General features: G+C 39.4%; 2 protein-coding genes across 2 annotated transcripts in view; one reads left to right on the plus strand and one right to left on the minus strand.

The window, feature by feature from the left end:
- LOC128738251 (fat-like cadherin-related tumor suppressor homolog) overlaps window positions 1-16,120 on the plus strand; it is a 589,652-nt gene that overhangs the window by 84,987 nt on the left and 488,545 nt on the right. The window lies entirely within an intron of this gene.
- LOC128735439 (ataxin-8) lies at window positions 548-844 on the minus strand (the record flags this gene model as incomplete). The annotated part of the gene is made up of 1 exon (XM_053829925.1): window positions 548-844. A coding segment is annotated over one exon (297 nt), but the record flags the coding sequence as incomplete, so codon positions are not given.

The raw sequence follows: 16,120 nt of genomic DNA on the forward strand, positions 1-16,120 counted from the left end.
AGCCGCTGAGACTATGTGGATATATTCTGTTACCTGTACACACTTGCGAGCGCACAGCCTAGCAGCGTCTTTCTGCACAGCCCGCTCACGAAGCCAATAGTCCATAAACTGGCAACAGCTCCTAAGTACGAACGGCACACTAGGATGAATGGATACAAATTTTGTTTTATTTTTTCTTTACTTCTTCAACTTCCGCCCTCGCTTGCAATTAAAAGTAACAGTGCAGGCCCTCGCTAGCGTTCGATATCAACTTCTCGGATTGCAGTGTGAACCGAGAGTGACGACATTGGCTTATAGTTAAAAACTCATAACAGTGCATGAAAAAAAAATTGTGTACGTTTTTGTTAAGTCATAATAGAAGTCTTAATTTCGGTAAACACAAGTATTTTTTTGTTTTGATTTTATTATTTTCGTTTTCTTTTCGATATTCAAAACGTTACATCAAATTTCGTTAATTTTGCTTCATGTTTTTATTTTTGCATTAGTATGTTAAATTTTAAACTTGTTAATTTTTTCTATCGATGAAATAAATATTGCTAAAATGTTGTTATGGTTTTTGTGGTTGTTGTTGTTGTTGTTGTTGTTGTTGTTGTTGTTGTTGTTGTTGTTGTTGTTGTTGTTGTTGTTGTTGTTGTTGTTGTTGTTGTTGTTGTTGTTGTTGTTGTTGTTGTTGTTGTTGTTGTTGTTGTTGTTGTTGTTGTTGTTGTTGTTGTTGTTGTTGTTGTTGTTGTTGTTGTTGTTGTTGTTGTTGTAGTTGTTGTAGTAGTAGTAGTAGTAGTAGTAGTAGTAGTTGTTGTTGTTGTTGTTGTTGTTGTTGCTGTTGTTGTTGTTGTTGTTGTTGTTGTTGTTGTTGTAATGTCTTTTGATTATTTTATTTTTTAATTTATTTTTAAGTTTATTAAAAATTCAGTTTCATTTAAAATTCGTTTCTTTGCCATTTTCATACTTTGTTTTACTTTGTTTGGATTCTGATAAATCTCAACTGATTCCTAGAATTTTTTAGAATATCTGTGACGAATTTATCATATCTGAATTAAAATATTTGGCATCAAAAATAGTCTGTCTTCTCTATGTCGTTCCAATTTTAGCATTCGTTTAAATACTTAGTATACCTAGACAACCGAAGCTAGAATAAACTATCTTTCGATCTACCATTTATTCATATTTTAAACACCTTCAATGGAGATTTAGAGCTTCTATTTTCTCGATGACCATGCTTCCAATTTCGAATCACAATAGTGCTCAAGATGGTAATTTAAACAAAACGATGCTTTTTACCGTTTTACCTCAGTGGAAAAGGTTGCACATTTAGCTTCGAAATCTAATAGTAAAACAACCGGTAAATAATGCATAAAACCGGTAAAATGCATAAAAATGCAAATCCATCCAATCGTGCAGACATCCAAGATATATTTGATGCAAGATAAATGTGATGCGCATTCTTTGCAGACTGTAACGACATTTCGTGCATCGTGCTAGTATGAATCATTCGTACCAGCAGCCGTGCTGCTCACGTTTGAGGAAAGTTTTTCGCGTGTACACATTTCTTTTTTAGGGATTTTTAACTGTTTGCTAGTAGGTATCATAGCTGTGAGGTGATTAATGTTTCTCCTCTCAGCAACAATGTGGAAAGCAGACTGCAGAAGCACAACTTACAATAGTTGTAACATATTGACTACATCGAGTCGCCCGTTATTTGCGGTTCACTTTCCAACCGGTGAACGTTGTTCTAGGATTTTCTGGTTTAAATATTTTACACGATCTTTAGATAAATATTGTTGAATATCCCAACAAAAACGAGTTATTAAATCTACACGATTCAACTTTTATTAAAGTAGCAAACGAATTGAATCAATTTACCGACTCAAAACGATGGTTTTAAATATGCAAAAACAGAAAAGCATTTTTATCATTCCAATCGAAATCCATTCCCCGGCGAGAACCCAGTTTCCGTTCCGATGGGTAAAATTTTCTTTTTTTTATTTTATTTTATTATTATTTTTTTCAGTTGAATCCGTGCATGCTGGAAAAAAAAGTGCAACGGTAGTACAAACGCATATTTCGGAACCAACGAGCCCTGCATTATTCATCAATCTCGAGATCCGATGATTTACATTGGAATTGTTTTCATTTCCAGTCGGTGGAGCTCTAATTGAATCACACAAAACATTTCAATCAGCGCCCAACTATCGCCGCCCCTGCTAGAAAAGATAATATCGGCAATGTATAATGCTTATCGGCCAGACAATCTGAGAGTGCTTTCACCTGTTTCAATTTGTCCGCCCGGTCGCAGAAAATTCCGACATAAAAGCGGCACTGCGTACCTTAGCTGAACGGATTTATGGACAGTGTGTTTTTTTTTTGCTGTGTCAATTTTGCTACCGATGGGAAATTAAAATAACCCGCTGCTACAATAAATATATCGAAAAACTGCAACGGGAAACGGTGCAGAAGGGAACGGGCAGCACGCAACGCAAAATTGTTCGAATTTATCCATTATGAAATTATCTCTGCACTTTGCAAATTTGCCTCTGCTTTCGGCAATCGATTGTTAATAATGGAATTGTTTGAGTGTACGATAGCAGTACGCGTACCCGAACTGTTTCGATTACGTAAAAAGGGGACCGGTTTCATGCTGGCAGCTCACATATATTTATATTAAAATATTTTAAAGGAAATGCTGAACCGTTAAGGGAAATTTAGTTGAATGCGGTTGCACAAATTGTAGTCGATTATATCCTTACTGTCGCTTTTTGTCCCAATGCAAGTGCAGTTGCTCAGCTGAGTAGGTCTGCAAAAAACAAAAATATCCAGGAAAGTCAAGTCAAGACACGGTAAAATGTTATAACAACACACTCGACAATACTGATCACGAGCCAGTTCCTCCGACACCAACCAACAAATTCATTTATCAAAGCTTGTAGACGACGACAATCTTCCATATTTCGAACTTCTAATTACAATTTTTAGATCATCAGCATATACTAATTTGCAACTAGATGGTAGCAAGAGAGTGACGTCGTTGAAAAACAGAATGAATAATAAGGGGTCTATGTTGCTTCCTTGCGGCACTTCTGAATTATTGGTAAACTGTGAAGATAAACATGCACCGAGATTCTTCCGCGTGAATATGAACTTAGCCTATTCAGAGAATCGACAAGGAGCTCCAAGTACAAGTTCCAAGTTTACGCAGAAGCAAACCGAGATCGATACGGTCGAAGGTGCTTTCTACTCCATTTTCGAGATACACGATGAAGAGCGACATTACACGAATCCATGTGCGGGAAAGGATGACGCCGCTAGCTATAATCTCAAACATCTTAGAGCTGACCGAAAGGCTAGTGGTAGTGATGCTTGTCTGTTCGTCTGTCTGTCCATCCTTACCTGTCCACCCTGTCTGTCTTTCCATCCTGTCTGTCTGTTGGTCCGACCGATCAACCGCCCAAGAGCAGTCATACTAAAATAATATTTTCGTAACACGAGTGTGTGGTGCGAATGCAAAATTATAGAATTGGAGAATAAAACAAAACTAGGTAGGGTACCGGAAGGTATTTTCGGCCCATTAACCCCTCTAAGGTCTACATCATTTTTAGCGTCGCAAAATTCACTAAAATGGCCATAACTTTTTTATTTTTCAATATTTTTTCACCAAATTTGGGAATTTTGCCGAAAATATTTTCTATTTTCATAATATCTATAGATAATGGCCATATGCCATATGGTCCCGGAGTTATTCCGGAGTTCCTTGGGGGACCGAGATATGACTTTTTTAGATAAAGTTGCCAAATATGTAAAATTTGTTTGAAATCTGTTGGTTTTTGAAAACATATCATCGACTGTGGACATATCAGTTACTTTGCCGCAGTAATGAGCCATGGTGCGCGCCATCCGGATCCGGGGGGACACTATGAATCCGGAACCGGTTCCCGTAACGGGACATTTTAGCATCAGTAAAGCATGTCGTGTCGCATATCAAAAAACTTCAGCATTCGACAAAATAGCGATTGGTGATCATCTCATGTCTTTCAGGCCGTATGACCGGTTCCGGGTCCGGGGAGGGTTTCTTTTCTGATTCAAGCACAGAACGGATTTCAGAGGAACTTGTCCGGGACGTGGAATCAGCCATATGGCCTCTGAAAGACATGAGATGATCGCCAATCGCTATTTTATCGAATGCTGATGTTTTTTGATATGCGACACGACATGCTTTACTGAAGCTGAAATGCCCCGTTACGGGAACCGGTCCCGGATTTATAGTGTCCCCCCGGATCTGGATGGCGCGCACCACGGCTCATAACTGCGGCAAAGTAACTGATATGTCCACAGTCGATGATATGTTTTCAAAAATCAACAGATTTCAAACAAATTTTAGATATTTGGCAACTTTATCTAAAAAAGCCATATCTCGGTCCCCCAAGGAACTCCGGAATAAGTCCGGGACCATATGGCATATGGCCATTATCTACAGATATTATGAAAATAGAAAATATTTTCGGCAAAATTCCCAAATTTGGTGAAAAAATATTGAAAAATAAAAAAGTTATGGCCATTTTAGTGAATTTTGCGGCGCTAAAAATGATGTAGACCTTAGAGGGGTTAAGCGGTAGTTTGAGCAATATTCATGAATTACATTTATACTATATTTATTCGAGGTAAAATTTTCATACCACACGGAAAGAAATCCGATACCATGAATAAAATCATAAAATTGCTTGTTTGAATTGCTGTCAAATCATGAGTGAGTTACCGTATCCGGCAACTCAAAATCATGAATAATAATTCATGATCTTCCATTGTGTTGTACTGCAAGAAGTTCGTGATATCAAGATTTATATTCATGGTTTATTTTCATAAAACATAAGCTAGAAACATGAAATCATGAGTCATTTTGCTTATTTTGCTCATTTTGGAGATTATATTTCTACCCGTGCAATTGATTAGATAACATTTATTGGATATCTGAGTGCACTTTAGTCTTAATAAAACGTTATTAAATTTGAGTTATAGTTGCGAAAAATGATGAGATTGCTTCGCTATTTTAGGTCCATTTTTCATTGTGGTGTCTGTGTGGTTGAATTTCCAGCAGGCCGAACGCACCTTTATGGAACAAACTATAACAGTTATAAAGCAATCCTCCGAATAACTCAATACGTGGTACTGCCCGTGCGCAATCTATACCTATACAAATGCATTTCTGTCTGTCTGTGTCTGTCGGTATGTTCCGTATAGAATCAAAGACTACTGAACCGATCGGCGGGAAAATTTGTATATAGGGGTTTTTAGGGCCGAGGAAAGTTCTTATGATAGTTAGAGACCCCTCCCCTCTAAGACAGGGGGCTTCCATACAAATGAAACACAAATTTCTGCATAACTAGAGAACTAATCAGGCAATTGGAACCATATTTGGCATGTGGGTGTTTTTGGAAGCGGGAATTTTTCCTATAGTGAATTGAGACCCCTTTCCTCTTTAGAAAAGGAATTATGACCTCTCTCCACTTTAAGAGGGGGAGCTTCCTTACAAATGAAATACAAATTTCCTCTTATCTCGAGAACTAATCAAGCAAATGGAACCAAATTTGGCATGTGGGGGATTTCGGAGTCTTGAATTTATTTTATGATGGTTATAGACCTCTCACTCCTGTGGTTGGGGGATAAGGACTCTCATACAAATAAAACAGACATTTTTGCGTAACTCAAAAAACTAATCGAATTCGAGCGAGAAATTCGAGGCTCTTCCATAAAACAATATTCAATAACACCACAGACCACAGAAGACCACAAAAACTTTGTGGGGGGGCAACCCCCCGCAGAAATCACCACTATCTAGATTTATTTGTTTTCCTAGGTCTACTAACCTCTATTACTTTCATTCACTTGGGTCCGAACGAGCGACAGCGTGTAAGGAGAGGATCATCCGTACGAAATGGTACTTTCCACAGAAAAGTTTTCCGTGAAATGGTACATTCCGCTTAAGGTTTTTCGCGAAATAGTATTCGGCAAAATGTTGTACATTCACGGCGAGTATTGTTATCAGCTTTCTGGCTAAACAATGAGGGGAGTTTACTGTGAGGAAAAATTGCAAATTTGTATATTAATCTACCCATCCCAGGTAACCAATAAGCATTAACATAAGTAGCAAATCAGTATATCTGGCATTTTATACTACACGTTGTTGTATATTAACTTTTTGACTGCATAGGTGTTGTAAATTGACATCCAAAATTCTGTTCAAATTCTTCGTGTCGGTAATTAGCTGCAAATTGGCACTGTCAGCACTATAAGAGTATGTGAAAAGCATTAAAAGAAGGTTAGCAGTAAAGTAGCTGTATTTTTTGCCAAAATAGCATCTAAGTAGCATTTAAGGCGACTTAAATACTTATTGGCTTGCATTTGAGTAGCATTGGCGATGCTTATTGGTTACCTGGGATGCTTTCATAGTTACGTAACTGCCAAAATGAATCATTTAAGGTTAAACTTCTCAGAAATACAATACAGTTTAATTTGTGGCAATACGAAGTTTGTCGGGTCAGCAAGTATTTAATAAAGCTGATCGTTGGCATATTGTTGGGGCATATTAAAGGCTTATCGTCTACCAAAAACCAGCTATATCTATTTGAAGAAGCCTGGGAAATTGCGATGAGCAAACAGCGCCACCCAAGGACCTATTCGGGGGATTGCTGTACTCCAACAGCGCCTCAAAAGAGAGTCAGATGGGAACATGTCGGTGTTACCCACATACCGGCTCATTAAACTAGGGATGGGAAAACTATCATTAACAACTGATAGTTATCAGTAAGCAATAATATCATTAAGTATCAATAAGGTTTCACTGTTATTGATATTTAGTGATTTAGCCGGGTTGGCTCGTGTTGTTTCAAGCAGTCGGCTCCATTCAACTCGAACTTGGGCTGCTCGTCGCCAATTTCCCAGTCGTCTCAGAAGTCACAAATTACTTTCGACTTGGTTGAGCCAACTTGTTGAGCCCGCTTCTCGATCGTAGCGTTTTGCGAAGGGCAAAGTAGGCCCGATTTGCCGCTTGAATGCGCCGCTGGATCTCCTGACTAGTGTTGTTGTCCGCGCTCAGCAGCGATCCCAAAAACACGAACTCATCTATCACTTTTAATTCGTCGCCGTCTGTAGGAGGTACGCGTTTGTTTGCTTTGGTTTTCGATATCAGCTCATCCAGAAAATCGGCTTCGTGCGTAGCTGGTCTCGATCGACTGTCTCGTATGCTGCTTTGAAATCAATAAAGATATTGTGCGTGGGTACGTTGTACTCTCGACATTTCTGCAAGCTTTATCGGATGGTAAAATGTGGTCGGTAGCTGCGCGAGCTCCCATGAAGCCTACCTAGTAAATTATAATGTAAACTTACAATAAATAACGCAGTTTTAATATTACAATTTTCTATTTTTTGCTGCAATGCCGTGTTGGGTAAAATTACTTATAGTTACTGATAGTTATCAGTAACGTACTGGAAACTACTGATAGTTATCAGTGCATCCATCCCTACATTAAAGATAACTAGTTTTGCAGTGACAACAGCTTGCTTCCGGCGCTAGTGTACAATGAATCGTCTATATACACTAGCACTAGAAGCAAGTGGTTGTCAATCAAAAACTAGCTATTTCAACATGATAGAAGTGTTCCAAGCGCATCTGCCTCGCATGTTCCAAGCAGTGTTAATGGAGCACCTCATTTTTTGTAGGCTGAAAGTAAAAACAAAATGCTTCAAATTGCTAGTGAATGAAAATTGATTTATATTTTCATATCAGAGGGAAATTTTTGTGTTCCTCCTCGATAAAAAGAAGTAAAATTGTTCTGTGATAACGTATTAACAGCTGTTTAATGTCTAGAATAAGTAAACGTGAACATAATTGTGAGGTTCTCAAACTATCATCGAGAGCAGATTCATGTAAGCGATTGCTTCTAGTTCTTCGGCTTAATTACGTGATCGTGGAGAAACAGTGGTTTTGATGTTTATTGAATAAAAATTAGCAAATTATTCACATTTTAATGAATGCTCATTCGTTTCAGTATTGTTATGTAATGGAAAAGTTTTTAGTAGGCCGAATTTAGTAGCGTGCTGAAAATACCCTCCAGTACCCTATTAGACCACGTAATATAACGGGCGGCAGTAGTTTAGTTAGTAAAACATTTGGGTACTAACCGAAAGAGCGTGGGTGCTAGTCATACCTGCCATGGCACAACCCAATATATTTATGGTCTATATCGAAATTTTCCAGTACAACCGAATAATCATTCTTCGCATGTGACACTTGTACTGCAGCGCTCTTTAATAACGCAGTTTCTTCTCAAATTTCATCCGAATTAATACATGCGTTGTAGAGTTATCGAAGATGGAACGCAAGACATTACCTTTGAAACCCCAACTTGATCAGAAGGAATGGTCGGCAAGGCTCTAAAATTTCCAAAATCGACTATAAATACCATGCTTAAACGTTACTTGAAACATTGTCCACTATTTTTAAAGAAAGCTTAGTATTTACAGCTACGGGCAAGGAAAGTTTTTGTATATGGGGGTACGTTTGTTCCCCAAAATGGATTTCGGATAGCGCTGTAACGATTGAACGCGGAGGCGACTATCGTGATCGAGTGTCTATATTAAAACTAAAATTCTTTGTACAACTTTTTGTGGTAAGTACCTATTGTGTCACTATGTAGTATGATCGAGATGAGTGCCGAGTAGTGTGATCGGATTGAGTGCTTGCGTATGTGGTACAGATTGTTTGTGGTCTAAGGGTAAAGTTGCCTGATGTCGCCACAGTAGATTCAAATAATTCTTATCTAATCCCAGCTGTCTCATTTTTACTAATAAATATTCCACTTATTTCTCATTTTTATTTCAGGTAACTGACTGTCTTTTCTGATTCCACTCCACTTCAACAACAGTGAGTAATTGAATGTCTATATTACACAATTTTCAATAATATCGACGCTACTGATATAAACAGTTGTCATGATGACCGATGAAAACCCATTGTTGTTTGCTCTTCTCCTTTATAGGTTCAATAGTATTCTATTATCTTATTTTTTAAATTAATAGTTTTAACGCATTTTGATTAAGCTATGCCTATGAAACTTGCGCGTATGTTAGAAAAACTCCGAGTTAATTGTTTATCATGGCAGATATAGATAATTGTAGTGAAGATAGGACCAATATAGGCAATAGGACTAACATTAGCGCCTTCACCAGTTTATTATTAAATCTATGGCTGAAAACATGTTCATTCACAATTTAAAATGTGTTGAGTTTGTTTTGAGTTTTCTAGTTTCTGTTTGTTTACTAGATTTTGGCTCATGCAATAATTATTTTCTGTAGTTTTAATTTAGTGTCCCTATTCTCAAATGAAGTAAAATGTATACTAAGAAAATTTCCCAGCTTAAAATCTAAAGGCTTTTCCAAGGCATTGTTTTAGGGCTATATCCACCAAAGTTCCAATAAACACATTATATACCGCATTATTCTCTACTAATGACTTTTTGTTACGCAAACGAAGCATTAAGAAAAGAAAGACCTTTTCTTATATATAAGAATGCCGTCCATTTAGATTAGGAAATAGCTATTTAAGAGTGTATCGGATATTGCTTTCAATTATTTGGTTTCAAGCCGTGCTTAGCAGCTCGGACGCAGGGTAACAAAATTAACCCCATGTTAATCAAGTAATCTTTACCCAATAATTAATTCAGCTATTAAGATAGCTAAGTGCGAAACATAACACTGTACGTAGGTAGTTAAAATGTACACACTTCGGTTAACAAGTGTGAATGGAGCCTCTAACCAACCAGCCAACCGACCAGTCCGGAGCTAGTCACCAACAAGCAACGCAACAAGCAAGGACACACGTAGTATGGCCAAGATTATATAGAAAGTTACCTGTCGTCACCGAGATGAAAACGTGAGGATGTGACATGTGCCAACCAGGACGCGCAGGACTGTCACACGGTGAGCAAACAAAACCTCCGCATAAGCCCCCAGGCGCAAACCGGACCTACACCGAAACAACCGAAGGTCAAGCGAGGTTAATGGGCAGATGCAAGTTATTGAAATAATAACCCGGCGGACGAACCGGTGTACCAGTAGTGCGGTGGCAGCAGCAGAGGTCCGACATGATTGCGGCTCGATCTCCCTGACGGAATACAACATCCCGAACGTGTGGCTACCGACGTTGGAACAGGGACAGAACAACAACCAAAAAAGGGTAATAACAATAATCGTACGCTACCGCTGCACTGAGCTGTACGAGGGAACACTGAATCTCGGTCCACGCGTGTATGTGTGCCCAACCGCACCACGGGTAGTAGTCATGCTGATTACGTTGTTTTGTTGGGTGGACCTGAGGAGAATTATGATTAAAATTTCATAAAGTTGTTCCGCAACTGATGGCAAACCGCACGCGGACGTGGACTTGATGAAAATGAGTCTACATTTACGTGTGCCTGTGTGTGTGTGCGGATTCGTTGTGTGCCACGTTGTTTTTCGCAGTACCACACCGAATCAGGACGACGAGGTCGTGTGGGAAAGTTTGGACTCACAGTTTAAATCCGGTGGTATTGGATGTGATTCCATCCATATTTGATTGAAAGTCAGGTCCAAATGATGGATATCGATGAGAGTGCGGTGTCCTCTGTTGGTTTTGCTGGGTAGGACATCATGAATTGTATACAACGTATCAATTATTAAGTGGTTTGAGGCTAAGATGGTATATTTTCAAGTTTACCAACAAACTTATGATTAGTTTCAGCGATGCATGCTGATGTCGTACATCAAAAGGAAAAATTTCTCGTGATATTTTACTGTTAAATTTGACACTGTCACCATCGAATAAGCACCGTCATTTTGCCGTTGATAAAATCATTATAACGGAAATGCAGCCAATTTAAAATTCATTCTTCAATTAAGAAAAATCCATGAATATTCATGCTTGTTTAGCTTTTTCGCATCTCGTTTCCATCGCATCGGTGGTTAAAATTTTTGCACGAAAACTTTCGTTCTTCGTCTTTAAGTTTCGTGCAGCAACAAATTTCATTTAACTTCCACAAGCCAGCCAGCCAGCAAGGCAAGTGCCACTTGCGAAACTTCTGCAGCGCTTTTGTCGCTACCACCACTTTCGAGGATCTATGTTGCTTCGCCAATCAAACTGCGCTAAAAAGCAAACTCGAATCAAGCTGAAACTTTGCGTGGAAAGAAGGCGCGCGGCAAGGCACGAACAGAATTGCGTTTATCTTTAGTGTGCCACTTTTCCCTCCTGCCTGATAGCTGATGGGACGAAGAAGACATTCGTTCTGTCCGGCAAACGACAACGACAAAAATGCATTTCCAACGACAGGAGTGGAGGTTACTGTTCCGTTACACTTTTATCCATCACCAGCCCGGAGTAACGACGGGATAGTTCGTTGCAATCCATCTGTTTGCGCCCTTGAAACGAATCGAACGAGGTTGAAAGTGCTTTTACTTCGGTGAAGAAACACAATGATGTTGCTGGATGCAAGTCTGCGAAAATAGTTTCCCGAGGAATCGATCTGATGGAAAGACGTTGGCAATTGTAGGGAAAAAAATCCATGGCAGTTCATGATAAATGTCTGCTGATATTGACTGCCACTGCATACCACCGACGACCGCCAACGGAAGACGATTGAAAGCTTTGTAATCATGAACGACCAACAGTTGCTGCTAATCGGATTTTTCTCCGGAGACGATAACCGTTTGACGTTTTGATCGTTTGCAGTAATTAAATGTAGATACGATTGGACTACTGCAACTAACAGGATTGTATACCTGCAATAACCCTGAACTTCACTTTTATTGTACGTTATGTTGTTAAAATGGCTATGTTAAGCAATAAAAATAGTCGAAGGTCAAGAGAATGAGGAATCCTTTTAATAAATTCAATTTACGCGTGCCAATTGGTGAAAAAAATGTATGATAGCATATAGAAGATGTTCGTTTGTTCGGGGTGTTATGTTTAGTTTCCTGAGCAGAGCCTGATATCGTCGAAGCAGTTGAATAAAATTGAATTTCTCCGACATTCTTTTCAAACACGACCGGCCTTGTTTCTTGTTTTATCTTAAATCATTCAAGCGAACTTCAAATAAAGCTGTTGTTCAATTTAAGTGACCGTAATTTTTATTTAATTATGATTCATCGGTGCTGAATCGATTAATTAGGTTATGCATTGCTTTTTAGAAATTAGTTTTTAATTTCGGCAATTTTCTTGTGAAAAGCAAACTACCTAGTTAATAATAAAATGAACATTATTACGAGTTGATGCTTACTTTGATGGAAGTCAATTTCCACGTAAATTAGTCACTTAAGCGGAATGTTTCTAATTGTTTCATCATTGCATGACAACTTTTGCAGATGCAAATGCTGGTCACGAAAGGTCCAATATTACACCTTTCTTTCGTGAATTTTGGCTGGAAAGACTTTACTCAACGCCACAAAAAATATCCTATAGGTGTCATATCATACGATCTAGGAAGCCCATTTACAGGTCCAATACAAGATTATAGTTGTTCAACAAATTCGCTCTCGGTTGAACCATTATTTCGCATAGTTTATGATAACGAGCGCCGTCTTGTTGAAACCACATGACAGATCCAACAGTAGGTAGCTGCAAGACAAGTTTGCTTTTTGATAATTGTCAATGCAGACAAACGTGAAGCCAGATCAAGAAAGAAAATAAAAAATAAGAGCGATCTCTTATTAATGCCAGTAACATATTATTCTGAATGTTGATTTTTTTCTTGGGATTTTGTTAATAGCTGGGTGCCTGAGGAGATTTCTATACTAAAATACTCCGATTTTGGCATTGGTAAACATATTCGTTTTTAACATCACAAAAGTAGTAGTAGTAGTACAGTTGGATTTCGAATTTGGCAATAAATGCGTGTCGCCTATGTTGCCAAAATCGGAACCGTGCCAAAATCGAGACCCTGTTTAATATGAAAAAATTGAATGTAAGTGCGTTAGAAATTGAGTAAATGTTATTAATCAACGGTTGCAACCTTTTTATGTTTACAAAATCCGCCAAGAGGTATCCGTGCGGTGCAAATAAGTTTTTGGCGACCTGCGGCATGACGTAGTCCTACGGCAACAAAAATATTATTGTTCGAAACCGCAAACTTTTTTTCATGAACGCACTTAGGGCAATATTTTTTTGTCATTCACAGGGATGGTTCGATCACTTTGGTTCAATTTTGATTCATTTGACAGTAGCGTCCTAACCGTGCAAAATTTGACAAATTGATGCATGGGACATTTGTAGATAATAACTAAATCTACAATTTTGCTGAATAAAGTGTTGCTGTATCTTTTATAGTTACTGTGCTACAATGCTAGTACCTCATTAGTAACTAAATGAACGTTCATTTAGTTACTAAAGAGGAATATACCGAATACTTGTCTAATAACAGAGTTTGTACTCCGCCAAAAATAGTCCGGAACTCCTTTCGTTCAGATACGGCAAGTACACGTAAATATGTCTTCCATAGGTAAAGTTATTGTCTCAAGTCCATAGAGGACTACCGGTCTAGCCTCTGTTTTCAGTGTGGTATAGATTGCCCCCGCCATCCCAAGGTTTCTAGTAAGGAGGTCAAGCTCATCTGCGAAGGCTAGGAGTTAGCTACTCTTGCTGAAGATCATTCTTCTCGTTTCGATGCCCGTTCGTCGGATCATACCTTCAATAGCGATTCAATAACATACAGGATTAGGGCGAACCAACCACCGGTTGAAAGCCCCATTAAAAAAAGATTATAAATAAACAAACATACAGGACAGTCCATCCCGTTGTCGCAGCCCTCTACGCGATTCGGAAGGACTCGAGAATGCCCCCGAAATGCGCACGTAGCACATCACTAGCTCCAAGGTAGCTTTGATCAGCTGCGTCAGTTTGTCCCGAAAACCGCATTCGTGCATTATCTGCCATAGCTGTTTGCGCTCGACTGTATCGTATGCTGACCTGAAATCCACGAAAATATTATGTACGAAAATATGAGACATGTTGTGCTCCCGACATTTCTGGAGGATTTATTTTTAAATCTTCATGTGTGAATTTGTTCGTTCTGAAAAGGGCGGTTTTTGTTAACTGATGAGATTGTTAGCAATCTAGATTTCCTCTTTGGCTTCTCTGCAATTGAGCGGCTTTGAATGTTCAGCACTTTATATGTGTCGGCAATGGCAACCCCAGATAGAAGTTTGTCCAATTCTCCTTCGTTAAGGATTAGTAGCTGCAAATGACGTGGGACGATTCTAGTCTTCTAGTTGTCACGAGGGGTACTACTTCATCGTCGGCGTCGTCCTCAGCAGCCTAAACCCGGGGTGGATCGTGCTGTTTCAAGCCATCGTCTCCATTCATCTTGATCTAGGGCCGCTCGTCGCGACTTAGGGCCCCCTGTTCTTGATGCCGGTGGGATTGTTGAAGAGAACTGTTTTCGTCGCACTTTCGTCCGGCATCCTTACGACGAGTCCAGCCCTCTACAGCTTACCGACTTCAGCTAGATGTACGATGGGAATATCTTCAAGCATCACCTGTAGCTCGTGATTCATACGTCTCCGCCAGATATCGTCCGCAGTACTTTCCGCTCGAACACGGCAAGGGCACGTAGGGTCTCCGTGAGCAGTGTCGCGGTTTCAAGTCCTGTAAAACGGGATAACATTGATCATCGGGGATAACATTGATCAGTCCAGGAAAGTTGGTAGAAGTTGTTTGTTTCACTTATTTATGAGATTGGTTTAACTGATCAATGTTACCCCGGTGTACTGATCTAATAAGGGATTTGTACATTGTCAACTTCGTGTGGCGGTTTATGCTTCTGGATCGTAGCGTTTTGCGAAGGGCAAAGTAGATCCGATTGCCCGCTTGAATGTACCGCTGGATCTCTGTACCAGTCTTGTTGTCCGAGGTCAGAAGCTATCCCAAATACACGAACTCATCTGCCACTTCTAGTTCGTCGCCGTCAACGGTTACCGTTCGTGGAAGGCACACGGACGGTAACCTTTGAGCTTCTTCCTTTCATGGATTTGATCTTCGACGTGTATATTTTAATTCCAATCCTACTAGACGCCGCTTACAGTCTGGCGTAGATTGCGTCCAACGACGCAAAGTTCCTGGGTATGTATCAAAGTCATCTGCAAAGCCTAGGATTTGGCTGTCATTGGCGGAAATCGTGCCATGTTCGTGAGTTATCTGCCATAGCAGGTTTCGATCGACTGTATCGTATGCTACTTTGAAATAAATAAACATGTGATGCGTGGACACGTTAGACGCTCAACATTTCTACAAGATACCGCATGGTAATAATTTTAGTTACACGAGCCCCCATGGAGTCCGTGCTATCTTGTGCTATCGGTAACAACCGGTGTAACAAGATCTGGGAGCGTACCTTGTATGCGGCGTTTACCAACGTTTTTCCGTGATAGTTGCAGCAGTCGAGCCTGAAAACTACCGGAAACTGGAAACCAGCACGGCCTGTATGAAACTTAACTCCCTTAACTCTTTTGCCGCGGACAAACATGTTGAGTAGGCCTTAGTTAAGGTCTAGTGCATTAGAAATGCCGTGCAATAGAAACTGTCGCCATCTACCGGCTTACCTCTCGTTGTAAATCAGAGTGACAATCGACGAAAAGGTTTAGTTACGTAACTAATGGAATGGCAGAACTTAAAAACAAGCGTTGGCTTCAAAATGGTATGTTCTAGGAATAAAACAAGGGCTCACCGCAGTGTTATCAGTGATTATTAATGGAAACCTAGGGGCTATCCATTATTTATCAGTCAGAAACTTATTCCTTTTTTCTTATTTGGGCTTCCATCTTGTTCAAAAACCACCTCCCTTCACACTTTTATCAAATCCCCAGTGCTGATTTTCTTGCATTAAAGAAAATTAAGTCGTCATTGATGTTGTAATTTTGGGTCCAAACACTGCTTCCGAAATTTGAAAAGTAATTGACTGCTCATTTCCGCTTAAGGAACATCTAGCGAAGCTTGATGAACGATGATGATGAAGATTTGCTAAACCATATAGGCGTTGTGGACAAACAAACATTGAATTTCATTTCTCATACATCCTCTGTAGATGATGCACTCCCTGAAAATTTGCAA

This window comes from Sabethes cyaneus, chromosome 2 (genome assembly GCF_943734655.1).
Source record: "Sabethes cyaneus chromosome 2, idSabCyanKW18_F2, whole genome shotgun sequence".
NCBI lineage: Eukaryota > Metazoa > Arthropoda > Insecta > Diptera > Culicidae > Sabethes > Sabethes cyaneus.